This window comes from Vanessa cardui, chromosome 30 (genome assembly GCF_905220365.1).
Source record: "Vanessa cardui chromosome 30, ilVanCard2.1, whole genome shotgun sequence".
Taxonomy (NCBI): Eukaryota; Metazoa; Arthropoda; class Insecta; order Lepidoptera; family Nymphalidae; genus Vanessa; species Vanessa cardui.
The window spans coordinates 5,661,963-5,678,508 of record NC_061152.1 but is presented as its reverse complement, the minus strand read 5'-3'; the positions used below and the strand labels follow the sequence as shown (position 1 = coordinate 5,678,508).

Genomic DNA, 16,546 nt, shown 5'->3' with positions numbered 1-16,546 from the left:
ATTTTGAAGACTGAAGATGAAGAATCAACAATATTTTATAAACTTTGGCATATATAACATAACGGATATAATTATTAACATTCTCTTCAAATTAGTTAATACGCAATTTTTATTTAATTGATAGTAAAGTAAACTTAGGAAAATTTTCCAATTTCTTATTTAAGGATCCTCGATTTTACAACAAAACTAAGAATGTTACTTTAACTTGCATTCTTAGAGTCATATCTACTGTTTTTAATTATGCATAAGTGTCATATTTAAGATCAGTAGCTTGCAATAAATCTAGTATTATAATAAATATAATATGAGTGTTTATTCTTTCTGTTTACTTTTTGCTGTAATTGAATTATATTATAAAATTTATAATTATATATTTACATTTTTCTTTTGTTGTATTGACAAAAAATATAAAACAAAGTGGTGTTACCCGCTGGCAACATTTATCAAACGCCAAATGTCAATTTTATGACAAAGGGAATTCTTGAATGCAAGAGGACGCTAAACTATTACAGAAAAAACAATACAATCAATATTTTTTTAATAATGAATAAATGTCACCTCGAGAACATTTAGAAAGTTAATTAAATATAAAAATGGAGGAATTGTGCACGGCTTGTTTATGTTCGGGGCGATATTTGTCTTACATCGCTGGAACAGATTTGCAACAGACTTATGTACAAATATTAAACGAAATTTCGGTAAGTTCATTTTCAAGTTGACTACTATTACTGAACTACTTACTTACTTACTATTTAGAATATGTATTTGAATAACTTATTTTGTTACGTTATTTGTTTTCAATGTAATGACACTATATTTATTAAATAGTTTGTTATTTTTTATTCGGAATATTGGAGCGCTTTCAAATATATTTCGGAACGCATAATCTTACTGTGCTACTGCAGTTTATGATAATAGTTAAATTACGTAATAATAATAAAAACACTGATGATTTATTTAACAAAATAAATCCTCAAATTATGATTTTATAAATTGTTTTCTGTTACAATATTTTGTGCGTGGCGTGTTAAGAGTTACTTAAGTTTTATGAAATAGATTTCAGAAGACATGTTGTCCATTTGCATCCGCCTCTGTTGGGAGTGTAAAGCGATGCTACATCGCTACATAAAGTTTAAAAGGCAAGCGCAATACTGCTACAAAGAACTACTGGACTATGTGAGTATATTATATCTCTTTTATAGGCACTAAATTCCTTTACATGGCTTACAGTAGATATTGACATGTAAGAGACGAGCATTATCATTCCTCCATAGGAAAATTCCATGGGGCCATTTCCATTTCTTATCTTTCTATTTATTTGATTTACTGTTCAACTCAGTATTTGTTAAAATTGGAGTGTCTGTTTGTAATATTAAAATAATCACTTTTTACTAAAGTCTTTTACAATTTTTGTTTTGTCTGTCTATCTGTTTGTTCCGACTAATTTCTGAATAGCTGGATCAATTTTGACATTACTTTCATTGATAGAAAACTCATGTAACTGGAGTAACTTTAGCTACAATAAGCACCTCATTATGTGTTCCATACTTTTGTATAAGCTATTAACTTATTTTCATTTATAACACAACACTATTCCTTAATTACTAATTAGGGATGTTGCGAATATTCGCATTTGCATCCGCCAATGCGGAACTACCGCATTAGTTTAGAAATCCGCAACCACTTCCGCATCCGAGATAAATGCGGATTTGGATGCGGATGCCGCACAAGTTGATTCAAGAAAAAGATCAGTGCGGCTGGCGATCACCTCGTGCTCATTGACCAATAGAAGCGAAGTATCGTTCGAATTGTGTGTTCAATTTATTTAAATAATAATAAAAATATCTTACTACAATCTAAAAGGGGCATTATTGGTAGTGTGGGTTTAATTATAGAACCTCTGCGTAACAGACTTGAAAATACCGAGAAATATTGTTTTTTATTAAGTACGAGCTGTGCCCGCAACTTTGTACGCCTTTGAATATAACAAAAAAAATATTATTGTAGCCTAAGTTACTCTCTATTATATCAGTTATCTGGCAGTGAAAGTCCCGTCAAAATCGGTCCAGCTCTTCCAAAGATTAGCCGGAACAAACAGACAGACAGATAGACCGACAAAGATTGTAAAAAATGTAATTTTGGTATATGTACCATGTATAATATATATGCATTGAGTATAAAGGGCTATTTTAATTTTACAAACAGACACTCCAATTTTATTAAATGTATAGATGGATGTCAAAAACATTGCATCCATATCATCCCTTCTACTTTATACACTTTAGTTTTACTTACAAACAACTACTTCAACATTTAATATGCTACTCTTGTCGAAAATCACTAATGTTAAATTCAATGTAAAATTTTGGCTTGTATCCTCAGAGTATATAAAGGAATCTACTTCAGTGTATTTGATAATGAAATATGTAATAATTCTTCATTACAGAACACTACAGACCTCAAACATGCACTAGAAAAGCAGCCGAAGATACAAATTCATTCCGTACACAATATAAGTTATCCGGAGTTCGAAGTTAAGGTTGAAATTGAGGATCTGAATGTCAAAGATGAGGTGACTGATGACGACGACACCCACTATGAACCGGAGACGTTTGTAAACGATTTAGTCGTCGACGATGACATTAAAGACAAGAAAGTCAAAAAGGTAAGTCGTTTATTTCATGTAATAAAAAATAGATTCAAGAGGAATGTTTATAATATTCTAAAGTGATGTTGTTAAAACGCATTTTGTGGTACATTTAGTGTCAGCTTTGCATCAGCATTATAATAACACAAGCCTATCCATTTAGTTTCCCACGTTCATCTATAGTTTCTGAGTTAATCTACAATGGTAACTATTACACCAGAAAAGCACATCAAAATTCTTAGTATTACACTAGCTGTGCCCGCAACTTCGTGTGCGTTTAACAAAAAAGTTTTTGTTGTTGTCTATGATACTCCTCATTATATCATCTTTCTGCCAGTGAAAGTCTCGTCAAAATCGATCCAGCCGTATTTGAGATTAGCCGGAACAAAGAGACAGACAAACATACATATACATTAAGTATAAAAGCGGTTATTTTAATATTACAAAAATAAACTCCAATTTTATTATGTGTATAGATAAATTTGTAACTTTTAATGTTAATGTGAATTGTTTACACAACTAAATATTAATTAATCTTTATAGATAACAAAAAAGAAAACAAAACAAAAAGTCAAGTTAAAAAAGAAGAAAATGGAAGTGAAGAAGATAATAAAAGTAGCGAGTGACGTTGAACCGGAGTGCCTTGAAAGTGAGACGGAGAGCAAGAAGTGGTTTGACAATGAGACTGATGCCTTTAAGTGTAAGGACTGCGGGACGCTGTGCAAGGATGAGATGGAGTTGCAGACTCATATTGATAGTGAACATGCCGTTGAGGTAGGTTAACATTACAACAATGACAACAGCCTGTAAATTTCCCACTGCTAGACTAAGTTCTCCTCTCCCTTTGAGAAGGTTTGGAACATATTCCACCATACTGCTCTTTTTTTTTTCTCGTTGGAAAAACGCATTACGCGCTTCCCCCACGTGATGGAAAGTGGGGGGTGTGTGGGACTCCCCGGAGCCCTGGACGCCGAGTGCGCCCAAGTACGCCGGGTTTACCCACTAAAAAACCAGCACCTACCAACCAGCACGGGTACCTCTCCGTCTTTCGATGGACGCCACGGGATCGCTTACGCATGCTACCGTGACGCACCGTACTGCTCTAATGGGGTTGTTGGAATACACATGTGGCAGAATTTTTATGAATTATTCACATGAATATTCAGTTTTGCTTGCCTGGGCTTAAACCCATGATCATCGGTTAAAATGCACGCGTTCTAACCACTGAGCCATCTCGGCTCTTTAAAATTAACAGTCTGTGATTTCCCACTGCTGGGCTATGGCCTTTTCTCCCTTTGAGATATTTAAATTTATATATATACAGGTTTCCCCACGATGTTTTTGAGTCGAATTATAAATACAAATTAAGCACACAGATTCAGCGATTTCTTATGCAAAAATTAATAAAACATACTTCGATAAACATCTGTTTTCGATTTGATTTATTTTAAATTGTCCTAATCAAAATCAAAATCAAAATCAAAATAAACTTTATTCAAGTAGGCTTTTATAAGCACTTTTGAATCGTCATTTTACAATTAAGTGAAGCTACCACCGGTTCGGAAAGTAGATTCTACCGAGAAGAACCGGCAAGAAACTCAGTAGTTACTCTTTTTTAACATTTAAAAAATACAACGTCATGTTAATTAAATACAATTATTTCAATTAATGTATCCTGCTTGGAAGTCAACAGGTATTATTTAATTATATACAGTAACCTAAGCCAAACGACTCCATCAAATAAGTCAGGGTTATATTTCCGATGTTCAGGAATCGGCTCCGAAGAACGGCGTGAGGCCGCGCAGCAAGGAGCAGCTGCCGGACAAGCCGCAGTGCGTCGAGTGCGGGAAGATCTTCAGCTCCAGAAAGACTTACAGATACCACCTCAAGTGAGTCCCGACTGATTTGGGCAAATATGACGACCTCCTTGGTCGAGTGGTGTGTACACCGGTTTTCATGGGTACGCCACTCTGAGGTCCCGGGTTCGATTCCCGGCCGAGTCGATGTAGATTACCATTAGTTTTCTATGTTGTCTTGGGTCTGGGTGTTTGTGGTACCGTCGTTACTTCTCATTGTCCATAACACAAGTGCTTCAGCTACTTACATTGGGAACAGAGAAATGTATGTGATGTTGTCTCATATTTATTTATTTATTATTTATTTAATATGTATACATAAGTCAACTCACATACGACCTTTTTTAAGCAATAAACATAGTTTTTCACGTACGAACTTATGGAGAATTTGTAATACTTTTTCACATACGCCTTCTTTTAGGTATTTAACACACTTTTTCACATACGACCTTTTGAGAATGTAACACACTTTTTCACATACAACCTTCTGGTTATTATAATACACTTTTTCACATACGACCTTTTGAGAATGTAACACACTTTGTCACATACGAACCTTTGAGAATTGACCTTTTCGTTATTATAGCACCCTTTCACATACGACCTTTTGGAAACTAACACACTCCTTCACTTACGACGTTTCGCGTTAAAACACGCTCCTCTCAGTTACTAATAAATGTAATTGTGTTCCAGTGTACTTCACAAAGGGCAGAACCGTTATCCGTGCCCGAGATGTGGGAAAGTTTACCAGTGGAAATCGAACCTGGGACGGCATATGAGGAGTCATAAGGTAAACCTGGATATTTATTACGAGTTTTATCAGCTATGCGATATTTTATTGAATGAGGGAATTGTTAATTTGGTGGCACGTGGTCACCTCTCTTCGAGGGGTATATGGGAATTGTCTAATACAACAACAACAACAGCCTGTAAATTCCCACTGCTGGGCTAAAGGCCTCCTCTCCCTTTGAGGAGAAGGTTTGGAACATATTCCACCACGCTGTTCCAATGCGGGTTGGTGGAATACACATGTGGCAGAATTTTATGAAATTTGTCACATGCAGTTTTCCTCACGATGTTTTCCTTCGCCGCTGAGCACGAGATGAATTATAAAGACAAATTAAGCACATGAATCAGCGGTGCTTGCCTGGGTTTGAACCCGCAATCATCGGTTAAGATGCACGCGTTCTAACCACTGGGCCATCTCGACTCTAATTGTCTAATATTGTTAGGAAAACCCAGAAATGCTGCAGCTTCAAAGCTTGGCACATACGACGTTTATACAGTAATATATTACAACTCTAATGGTTTTCTGAGCGCCAGAAAAGCTCGCAGTCGACTTGATAATTCTCGTCAATATGTAGCCAATTTACACGAAGCTTTAGTTGATTCGTATATTTATGGAAACTAAGGATATCTCTTAGACAAGTAAGATGACAGACAGGAGTTGGATGCGAGTAGCCAGAGAAAGACCACAGTGGCTTACACTTGGAGAGGCCTATGTCCAGCGGGAGATAAACTCAGGCTGATGTTGATAAAGGATATTCCTCAAAGAGACATATTTTGTTATGGTATAGGTTGACGGACAAGCATATGGACCACCTGATGGTAAGTGGTCACCATCGCCCATAGACAATGACGCTGTAAGAAATATTAACTATTCCTTATATCGTCCATGTGCCACCAACCTTGGGAACTAAGATGTTACGTCCCTTGTGCCTGTAGTTACACTGGCTCACTCACCCTTCAGACCGGAACACAACAATACTGAGTACTGTTGCTTGGCGGTAGAATAACTGATGAGAGATGAGACCGACCCAGACGGCACAAAGCTCTACCACCAAGTAAATACAAGACATATAAGTGACCCAAATACTGTTCCCCCGGCAGGCGCGCGACTCGGGCGAGCTGCACTGCCGCACGTGCGACAAGCGTTTCGCGTCCGTCGCCACCTACCGACAGCATCTGCGCGTGTCGCGCAGACACGTCGCCGAGACTGACTTCACGTGAGCACGCACACACACGCACACACACACGCACACACGCACTCACACACGCATGCATTCACACACACGCACGCGCACACACTCACGCACACACGCACGCGCACACACGCACGCAACACGCACGCACACACACGCAAGCACGCAAACGCACGCACACACACACACGCATGTACACACGTACGCACACACGCCTCCGTGCGCACGGGCACAGAGCTCATGTCGTAGTGACTAAGGGACCATTCATTTATTACAAGAGAGTATATTGACTACATCCTCCCCCAACCCTTGTTATAAGAAAAAAAAATAGGCCGATCCCCTCACCCTTGTTTAATATTCATTACGTAAGAATCTAAAGGAAAAAAACATAATACACGTTCGGTTTATTTTTCAAGGTAACAATTTTTTGAAATGTTTATTTGTAATTTGAAAGTTCCTTAAGGTACGCCGATCCGATCCAGAGAGCTTCCAGAATCGCGCGGTTTCACTCGCGAAACTCCTTTCCACCCCCTTTTAAGAAAACATAACTCATGGTCCATACCCCCCACCCCTAAATCGTCTTACGTTATCAATGAATGACTCCTAATCGCTAATATAAGATTTTAAATTAACATATACACTACATACAGAAAATAATCTAACTGGTAATGTAACAGTTTGTAAATATTGGACAGTATTGGACAACATCACATACATTACTCTGATTCAGTGTAACCAGCTGAAGCACTTGTGTTATGGAAAGTCAGAAGTAACGACGGTACAAACACCCAGACCCAAGACAACATAGAAAACTGATGAGCTTTTTCTAAATCGACTCGGCCGGGAAACGAACTCGGGACCTCGGAGTGGCGTACCCATGGAAACTAGTGTACACCCTACTCGACCACTGTCGTCCATTTAGTTTCATCATTACAGTTTAATACGGGATAAGGGGGGACGGGGAAATACTTGGGCACAGAATTTACTGTCGGTTCAACTATTACATTAATTACCGGTGGTAGTGTGGTGGCACGAGTGGTATGGTAGTTGGTGGTAGGTTCGGCTCACGACGGTCGCGTTCAGTTTCATGTGCAACGAATGCGGCAAGCGGTTCGTGAACAAGACCCGGCTGCGCGACCACGTCGACTGGGAGCACCTCAACAAAATCAAGTTCCGCTGCCAGCTCTGCGACAAGGTGAGGGGGGCGGTGCGGGGAAGGGGGGGGGGGCAGGGCAATGTACTTGGTGGTAGGGCTTTGTGCAAGCCCGTCTGGGTAGGTACCACCCACTCATCAGTTATTCTACCGCCAAATAACAGTATGCAGTATTGTTGTGTTCCGGTCTGAAGGGTGAGTGAGCCAGTGTAACTACAGGCACAAGGGACATAACATCTTAGTTCCCAAGGTTGGTGGCGCATTGACGATGTAAGGAATAGTTATATTTCTTACAGCGTCATTGTCTATGGGCGATGGTGACCACTATCCATCAGCCCATATGCTCGTCCGCCAACCTATACCATAAAAAAATAGGTGAGGGGGTGGTGCGGGGAAGGGGAAGGTTCTAGGCGATGTAATCTGGGAGTCGTTTTTTCTTATATCCAGTCTGAGTAAGAAAAGGTTCGTCACCTTAAGATCTATTTTCGTGTGCTCAGTGTGAGCGATAATCTGCTGTACGAATCGAGAATGACATATTGCGTCGCAATTATTGGTGTTTAAATTCAAAAGGTACTAAGGGTCTAAGTCTTGATAGAGGAATAAATTTTCTTACTCTGACTGTACATTGTCCTCGTTGTTACATCGTCTAACTCACATCAAATTTGAACTCAGCATGTATTGCTGTTTGAAAGGTGAGTGAGCCAGTGTAACTACAGGCACCATTAGTCAACCAATAGCATAAAAAATGCTATTTTTAACTTGGTTAGTTCACCATTAAGAAACATTAACTATTCCTTTCATCACGAATGCGCCACCAACCTTGGGAACTAAGATGTTTTGTCTCTTGAGCCTGTTGTTATGGCTCACTCACCCTTCAAACCGGAACACAACGATACTGTGAACTGTTGTTTGGCGGTAGAATAACTGTTGAGTGGGTGGTACCTACGCAGACGGACTTGCACAAACCACCACCAACTATTAACACATAACATCTTGAAATTAGTTGAGTTGAGTTGAGTCTCATTTGCAGCCGTTCAAGTGTCACACGTCGCTGTACGTACACATGCAAAACGTGCACAGGAACAAGGAGAAGAAGGATAATCTGTGCCACGTCTGCGGGAAGTCCTATCAGGTCAGTGACCTTCATATCGATAAAGTTATGACGTCATTGATTTTTTTGGCGTTATATATAATGGAGCTCGATTTCGATCATTATCCATCATCGCAAGTTTGAAATTTAACTCAGGAAATATTCTTCTCTGATTTATTCCAATATGAGGAGGACTGATCGCTCCGATGCCTTGACCAAGTCTGTCGATACCGGCGGGCGCTTTGTCTTTTATAACAAAAATAGGTGGGTAGACTTATTCACTCAACATAACAGCTGTTTACGAACACTAAAATATTTCAGACTAATTTGACATTTCAAAATTCACTAAAAATTATTAATTCAACAATCAAATAGTTTTAAATTATTATTATTATTAAGATAATCATTTCTGGACACGTGTTTTTTCTTAAATTCGTGGTTTCGACATATATTTTCGTCCCTTTAAAAATCTCTTTCGTCTCGTTAAACTAATCTATCAATATAATATAAACAATTTAGATAGCTCATAATATTTAGGTTCGGTTAGAGTTTTAACAGAAATTTACGTAGTTACAATGTAAACTACCGAATAATAACGGTGACACGTGATTGGTCGCTCCTACAATGAGACCGGCCAATCAGGAAGAGCCTTCGACAGTTGACAATCTGACGCGCGACAGATTGTAATCTAACAGTTTAACTTCGATAGATTACAATATAGAGTAAAATAATGCGTTAAATTGCAAACATATCTCACAGTCCACAATATTTCGACAGATTACAATCTGTCTCAGTTCAGCTTAGATGGCTGCGTGGTTAGAACGCGTGCATCTTAACCCATGATTTCAGGTTCAAACCCAGGCAAGCACCACTATATATATATGTGCTTAATTTGTGTTTATAATTCATCTCCTGCTCGGCGGTGAAGGAAAACATCGTTAGGAATCCTGCATGTGTCTAATTTCATCGAAATTCTGCCACATGTGCATTCCACAAACGCGCATTGGAACAGCGTGGTGGAATTTGTTCCAAACCTCCAACCTTAATGGTAGAGGTCTTACATATACATATGCTGAGCGTGTCTGTGTGTGTGTACGCAGAACGCGGCCAAGCTGAAGTACCACATAGTGGCGATGCACACGAGCGAGACGCCGTACTCGTGCGAGCAGTGCAGCGCCGCCTTCGGTTGGTACTCCTCGCTCTACCGACACGTGCGCGAGGTGCACTACAAGGTAACCTGACGACTACAACAACCCCCCCCCACCTCTCACACACACACACATAACACTTGTCTGCATTTGACATACAATTGAGAAGAATTTACAATTACTAGCCTACCCCTCCCAGGCTTCGCACGGGTGCAATGCTGATACTAAATATACTACAGAATATGTTTATTTACGACAACACATTAGAAACTTCCAAAATGATCAGTTCTTTACTATATTGTCCATTCTATACAAAAGCCATCGTCTCAAATTACTATATCTATTTAAAGAAACCGCATCAAAATCCGTTGCGTATCAAAGATCTAAGCATACATAGGTACAGACAGCGGTAAACTACTTTGTTTTATACTGTGTAATATTTCGTATTGGATTATAAGTAAGTGCTTGAAAGTTGTTATTTGTTTTTCAGATGAAAATTCAGCCGAAGAAGACCAAGAAGAGCAAGAAGGCGTCGGCGGAGCTGCCGTCCCCGGGGCCCGTCTAGCGCAGCGCTATGTAATAAATATATATAATACTATGTTTTGGTTGTTTCACTACCTGATACCCGACAGTCTTCCTTATAGAGAACTAGTTTTCGCACGTGGTAGAGGGGGTTGTAATACTAACTCCATACCTAATCTCATCAAAATCGGTTTAATAAAAGAACATGAGATAGACAACCAGCAAATCTTAATGGGCAGCCAGTGTAACTACAGGCGCAAGGGACATAGCATCTCAGTTCCCAAGGTTAGTGGCGCATTGACGATGTAAGGAATAGTTAATGTTTCTCACAGCGTCATTGTCTATGGGCGATGGTGACACTTACTATCGGGTGGCCCATATGCTCGTCCGCCAACCTATCATAAAAAAAGAGCAGATTATCTATATGTTATATAATGCAGCAGATATTGAAAAAGTATTAATTCTGCAGATAAAGAAGCTCTATTTATAATCCGAACTATTTACAATATTAGCTCTTGGCCATCATTACGCGGGAAATTTAAAGAAATCGGTGTATTAACGGCTGCTTCGCGATATATTTATTCCGCCAAAGCTGCTAAACGTATGTATAATAATGATCATCTCCATACGGTTTGTAGTCTTCGAGAAATTTTTGGACAAATATCCAGGCCCAGGGCCCTTTGATCGATAGGGGCCCCAGATTAAATAAAACTAGGGCATATTTACAAAATAAAAATTTAGATTTTTCTGATGGTAATAAATCACTAACTAGGTACTACAACAAAGCATTATTTTTTCCCAAATTGAAGAACAATGAAAGTTACTTTGTCTATTTGGACAAAAGTGTCCTGTCAAAGTCACAGAGGCCCCATTACCCTTATACGCCCAGAGTCTCCAACAGATTAAAGACAATCCTGTCCAAGGGACATAACATCTTCACTCCTAAGTTTATCATTACACACAGGGGTGAATAAGTAAAACATCTCTCAATTAAAACATTTAATCAATAAACTATATATAAATATCTAATCACTACTCGCGTCGGCGTCGGCGTCGTACATGCGTCGCACGAGCGCCAGGAACTCCTCGAGGTTGGCGCCCGTCTTGGCGGAGATGCCGACGACGCTCAAGCCGCGGCCGCGCATGCGCTCGAGCGCGGCGCGCGCGCCCGGCACGTCCAGCTTGTTGACGACGAGCGCGCGCGGCCGCTCCGCCAGCGCGGCGCTGTAGCGCGCCACCTCGCGCGCCAGCGTCGCGTACTGCCGCGCCGGCTGCGCGCCGCCGTCCAGCAGGAACACCAACCCGCGGCAGCGCTCCACGTGCTGAAGGAACTGGATGCCTGCGGGGGGGGGGGGGGGGTGTCAGGGGGGGGTGTTACACACTTACGTCACGTGTGCTAATACATGTCACCTGGGACTCGGGTGTAGTGGGACACAACTTAGATGTGGATTATCACAACCAGTAGAAACATCTCCCTCGGCGCCCGCGGCACGGGGGATCGGAGGGGGGGGTTATATGTCACCTGAGACTCGGGTGTAGTACGACACAACTTAGATGTGGATTCACACGACCAATAGAAACAGCTCCCTCGGCGCCCGCGGCACGGGGATCGGAGGGGGGGGGTGTTACATGTCACCTGGGACTCGGGTGTAGTGCGACACAACTTATATGGATTTACACAACCAATAGAAACAGCTCCCTATCGCGCCATTCGACGCTATTCGACGCTATAAATTCTCGCGTCAGTTTAACTATGTCGACGTGTCAAATTGACGAATATATTAAGTCATATGATATTACAAGTTATTACGTTTGCGTAAAGATCATATTCACATAAGAAATGAATGTTGATAATTTGGGATGGCGTACTTAGTTCCGATGTGATCGGTTTTACGAATTTTGCTATCTAAGTTGTGTCGCACTATACGTTTATATTGAGAAGTTTTCCACTTCGATATCCAAACGTTCTGTAACTTTTAATGGTATTCTCATAGACAATCTCAGAAGCTTTTTAATCCTTACAAAACATTCTAACCTAACATTTTAACGTTACAAATAAAAAATATAACCAAAACAATATTGAATAAATATTGGTCATCACATACACTACTCTGAACTCAATGTAAGTAGCTAAAGCAATTGTGTTGTGGAAAATCGGAAGTAACGATGGTACCACAAACTCCCAGACCCAAGACAACGTAGAAAAATTTTTTTTCAACATCGACTCGGCCGGGAATCGAACCCGGGGCCTCCGAGTGGCGTACCCATGAAAACCGGTGTACATACTACTCGACCAAGGGGGTCGTCGTATATTATCCGTTATAAGTGCAATTCTCACCCAATCCGTAATTCTTGTGCGACCCGGGAATCAAACCGGGCAAGTCAGCTATCGCCACTTGTTCATAATCATCGTACGGCACCATCCCTACCGACAGAACAATCATTACGTCATAGTAAGTGAAAGAGATAGAATACATACAATTAATAAGAAAAAAAAATTGTGTATCTAAATATTAACTGTGTGCATATTAACTGATGATTGCGTGCTTAATTTGTGTTTATAATTCATCTCGTGCTCTGTGAAGTGAAAACGTCGTGAGGAAACCTGCATGTGTATTATTTCATGGAAATTCTGCCACATTGGTGGAATATATTCGAAACATTTTCCTCAAAGTGAGAGGAGGCTTTAGCCCATGATTGGGAAATTTACAGGTTGTTGATAATACCTATGTGTGGTCGGAGCGTGGTGAAGGGGTAAGGGGCGACGGTAGGCCTTGCGCGAGTGATCGCCCGCAGTAGGGTGCTCTTCCCAGCGTTGGGAAACCCGATGAGACCGAGGTGGGCCATGGACCGTACTTCCAATGTGTACTGATAGGTCTCCCCTATCGCACCGAACTCTGCCACCATCGGAGCCTGGGATATTCCTCGAAATTAATCATTAATTAATTATATTCACAATTTGTAGATTTATAAAATCAAAATATTTTTTACTATCAGCCCCCAACGGCTTCGCTGCGTTTTAGCGAGTTGGTTTACCTAAATATTATAAATGTGAAAGTATATCTGTCTGTCTGTTTGTTTGACACTCTTTCACGACCAAATCACTTAACCGAATTTGATGAAATTTTTGTATGAGAGTCGAGATGGCCCAGTGGTTATAACGCGTGCATCTTAACCGATGATTGCGGGTTCAAACCCAGGCAAGCACCTCTGATTCATGTGCTTAATTTATCTTGACAATTCATCTCGAGCTCAGCGGTGAAGGAAACCTGCATGTGACAAATTTCATAGAAATTCTGCAACACATGTATTCCACCAACCCGCATTGGAACAGCGTGGTGGAATATGTTCCAAACCTTCTCCTCAAAGGGGGAGGAGGCCTTTAGCCCAGCAGTGGGAAATTATAGTTGTTGTTGTTTGTATGAAGCAAATTTGAGCTGTAAGAAAGGACATAGGCTCTTTTTATTTGCATGACACATGACAACCAACACCAACGAAAGCGAAGACTCGGGCGATTACTATTAAGGAATAACATTAAAGTGTTTTCTATTTTGAAATAACAGACATAAGTATTATTATTAATTGTATCGATATCAAACATAAGACCTTTCTAACATATGTATACCAGTATTAAAAACATACCTGTTCTGTATCTGTGAGGAAGAACTTATTCCCCCTCCCTCCGGCTCCCCCCCTCGCCGCCACAAACATCGTGCCCTCCTCCTCTAAATCTCCAACCACACGGCCCGTACTATCCTTGATTATTGTACCTGAAATATAATATACATATTTATAGAACATTTCATCGAAGCCAGTTTGATTCGAATCATTTTTAATTTGTAACTAAAATTTATAGTTAATGTTTTGAATCCCATGACATACAACAAAAGCCTGTAAATTTCCCACCGCTGGGCTAAGGCCTGCTCTTCCTATGAGGAGAAGGTTTTGGAACATATTCCAACACGCTGTTCCAAAGAGTGTTGGTGAAATACACATGTGGCAGAATTTCTATGAAATTAGACAAATGCAGGTTTCCTCACAACGTTTTCCTTCACCATCGAGCATTAAAAGAATTAAGCATATGAACAGTCAGTGGTGCTTGCCCGGGTTTCAACCAGCAATTATCATTGCAAATGCATGCATTCTAATGGCTGAGCCATCTCGGCTTTAAATAGATATAATTTATACTAATATATTGTAGTGATATCACTGTTTAACCAAATGTATATTCATATAAATAATGTGTTTCTCATGTAAGTCATATCTTTTTAAATCTTTTTAAGAAAATAAATATACTTATACACATACCTAGCGGCACTTGTATGACAATGTGCTGAGCGTTCTTTCCATTGCAGTCCTTTCGTGAGCCCTTATCTCCGTGTTTCGCTTGAATCACTGAATTACAATGGTTCAAACTCTTTTTTGAGTGTGTAGCCTTGAAAGATAATATAATATCCACATTAGCATCAACAAATACATATAATCTTGGTTCTCGTGGTAAGGTAAAACTGTGGATATAGTATTTGGCAGCATATATATAAATTATATATTACTTTATTCACATACCATGTAATTATATAGGCATAAAAGATAGTGGAAAGGAGTGACAAATGAGTTTCTTGCCGGTTCTTTTCGGTGGAATTTACCTCCCAAACTGATTGTTAGTTTACATTTCATTTAACACTCAGTCAAAAGTGCTTTTATGTAGATACAACAACAGTCTGTGAATTTCCACTACTGGGCTAAAGCCTCTTCTCTCTTTGAGGAGAAGGTTTGGAACATATTCCACATAGATGTTCCAATGTAGATTGGTGGACTACACATATGGCTGAATTTCTATGAAATTAGAGACATGGAGGTTTAGTCAAGATGTTTCCCTTCACCACCGAGCACACAAATTAGGCACTTGAACAATAAGTGGCAATTGCCTGGGTTTAAACCAGCAATCATCGGTTTAGCTACACGCGTTCTAACCACTAAGCATCTCGGGCTTTATATACTTGATTAAATGATATTTTGATTTGATTTAAAACTTTAGAACGTTAAGCTTTTTAAATAAACAAATGAAAAGCAAACGTTACCTGAAAAATGACGTGACCGCCATGCCCACCGTCCCCCCCGTCAGGCCCGGCGTGTTCCTTGCACCAGGCACTGAGGAATGACACACAACCATCACCCCCATTCCCACCAACAGTCCGAACTCTACAAGAATCTACGTAATATTGTGGGTTATTACGGGTTGATTTTGCTTTAAGACTACGTAACGCTTTAGGCACGTTATCATTCGATAGGTTACGGGTTATTTGTGAAAATGCTAATTTAGGGCCACGATATAATATGGCTAGCCTCATCTTTGGATATACATTTATTAATTTAGGTTATTTTGTGTTGTTTTGCTATTGCTATTTGACATATTGGATTGAATAATGTTATTTTCACATTGACACTGACGTATGACACTTTAATATATTGTTCGGAAACTACATGCTAGCATTCTTGCCACCATTCCACGCGGTCAAAATTTATGTAGCAAAAATGCAAATATGAATTAAAAATATAACTATTTTTAATTCATATTTGTATTTTTAGAACCACATGAAGAAATTACTAAAAGAAAAAAAAAACACCTTTAAATTATACCAACAATCAATCTACCAAACAAAAGAAAAAACTTTCTTACACTTACTATACTTCTCTACAACACAACCATCAACAATCACATTACACAGTAATAATCATAATGACAGCTGCAAAACTCCCGCCTTTTATTTAAGGGAATTTGTGTGACGCGACGCAGATGTTTCTTGTTCATTCCAACAGTATATATTTAAGTAAGTAAATAATTTTACCTAACTAATTAATTGCTACGCAAACAAGTTATTAAAGTTTAATTACTTCCAATGATTTAGTGTATACTAGCGACACGCTCCGGCTGGCATGGCTGCAATACTGATACTGGATATTCTACACACTTTGTTTATTTACGACATCACATTAGAATCTTCTAAAATTATTAGTGTTTCTTTAATATGTTGTCCATGTATTATATACAAAAACCTTTATCTCGAATACTCTATCGCAAAAAAACGCACTCAAATCCGTTTTGTAATTTTAAAGATGTAAGCATACATAGGGACAGACAGCGGTA

General features: G+C 39.5%; 2 protein-coding genes across 2 annotated transcripts; one reads left to right on the top strand and one right to left on the bottom strand.

The window, feature by feature from the left end:
• Positions 1-449: 449 nt before the first annotated feature.
• Positions 450-10,474, top strand: LOC124542280 (zinc finger protein 709-like). Its single transcript, XM_047120243.1, has 11 exons — positions 450-698; positions 1,057-1,176; positions 2,447-2,665; positions 3,191-3,421; positions 4,418-4,536; positions 5,197-5,293; positions 6,394-6,509; positions 7,569-7,680; positions 8,669-8,770; positions 9,829-9,960; positions 10,367-10,474. The coding sequence occupies exons 1-11, from the start codon at positions 594-596 to the stop codon at positions 10,439-10,441; spliced, it is 1,428 nt and encodes a 475-aa protein (XP_046976199.1). The 5' UTR covers positions 450-593; the 3' UTR covers positions 10,442-10,474.
• Positions 10,475-11,394: 920 nt separating this feature from the next.
• On the bottom strand, positions 11,395-15,844 carry LOC124542274 (mitochondrial ribosome-associated GTPase 2). The gene is made up of 6 exons (XM_047120232.1): positions 15,480-15,844; positions 14,707-14,833; positions 14,041-14,168; positions 13,125-13,311; positions 12,737-12,823; positions 11,395-11,737 (listed from the first exon to the last, which is right to left on the bottom strand). Exons 1-6 carry the CDS (start codon positions 15,747-15,749, stop codon positions 11,424-11,426), a joined length of 1,113 nt encoding a protein of 370 aa, XP_046976188.1. The 5' UTR covers positions 15,750-15,844; the 3' UTR covers positions 11,395-11,423.
• Between the last annotated feature and the right edge of the window lie 702 nt (positions 15,845-16,546).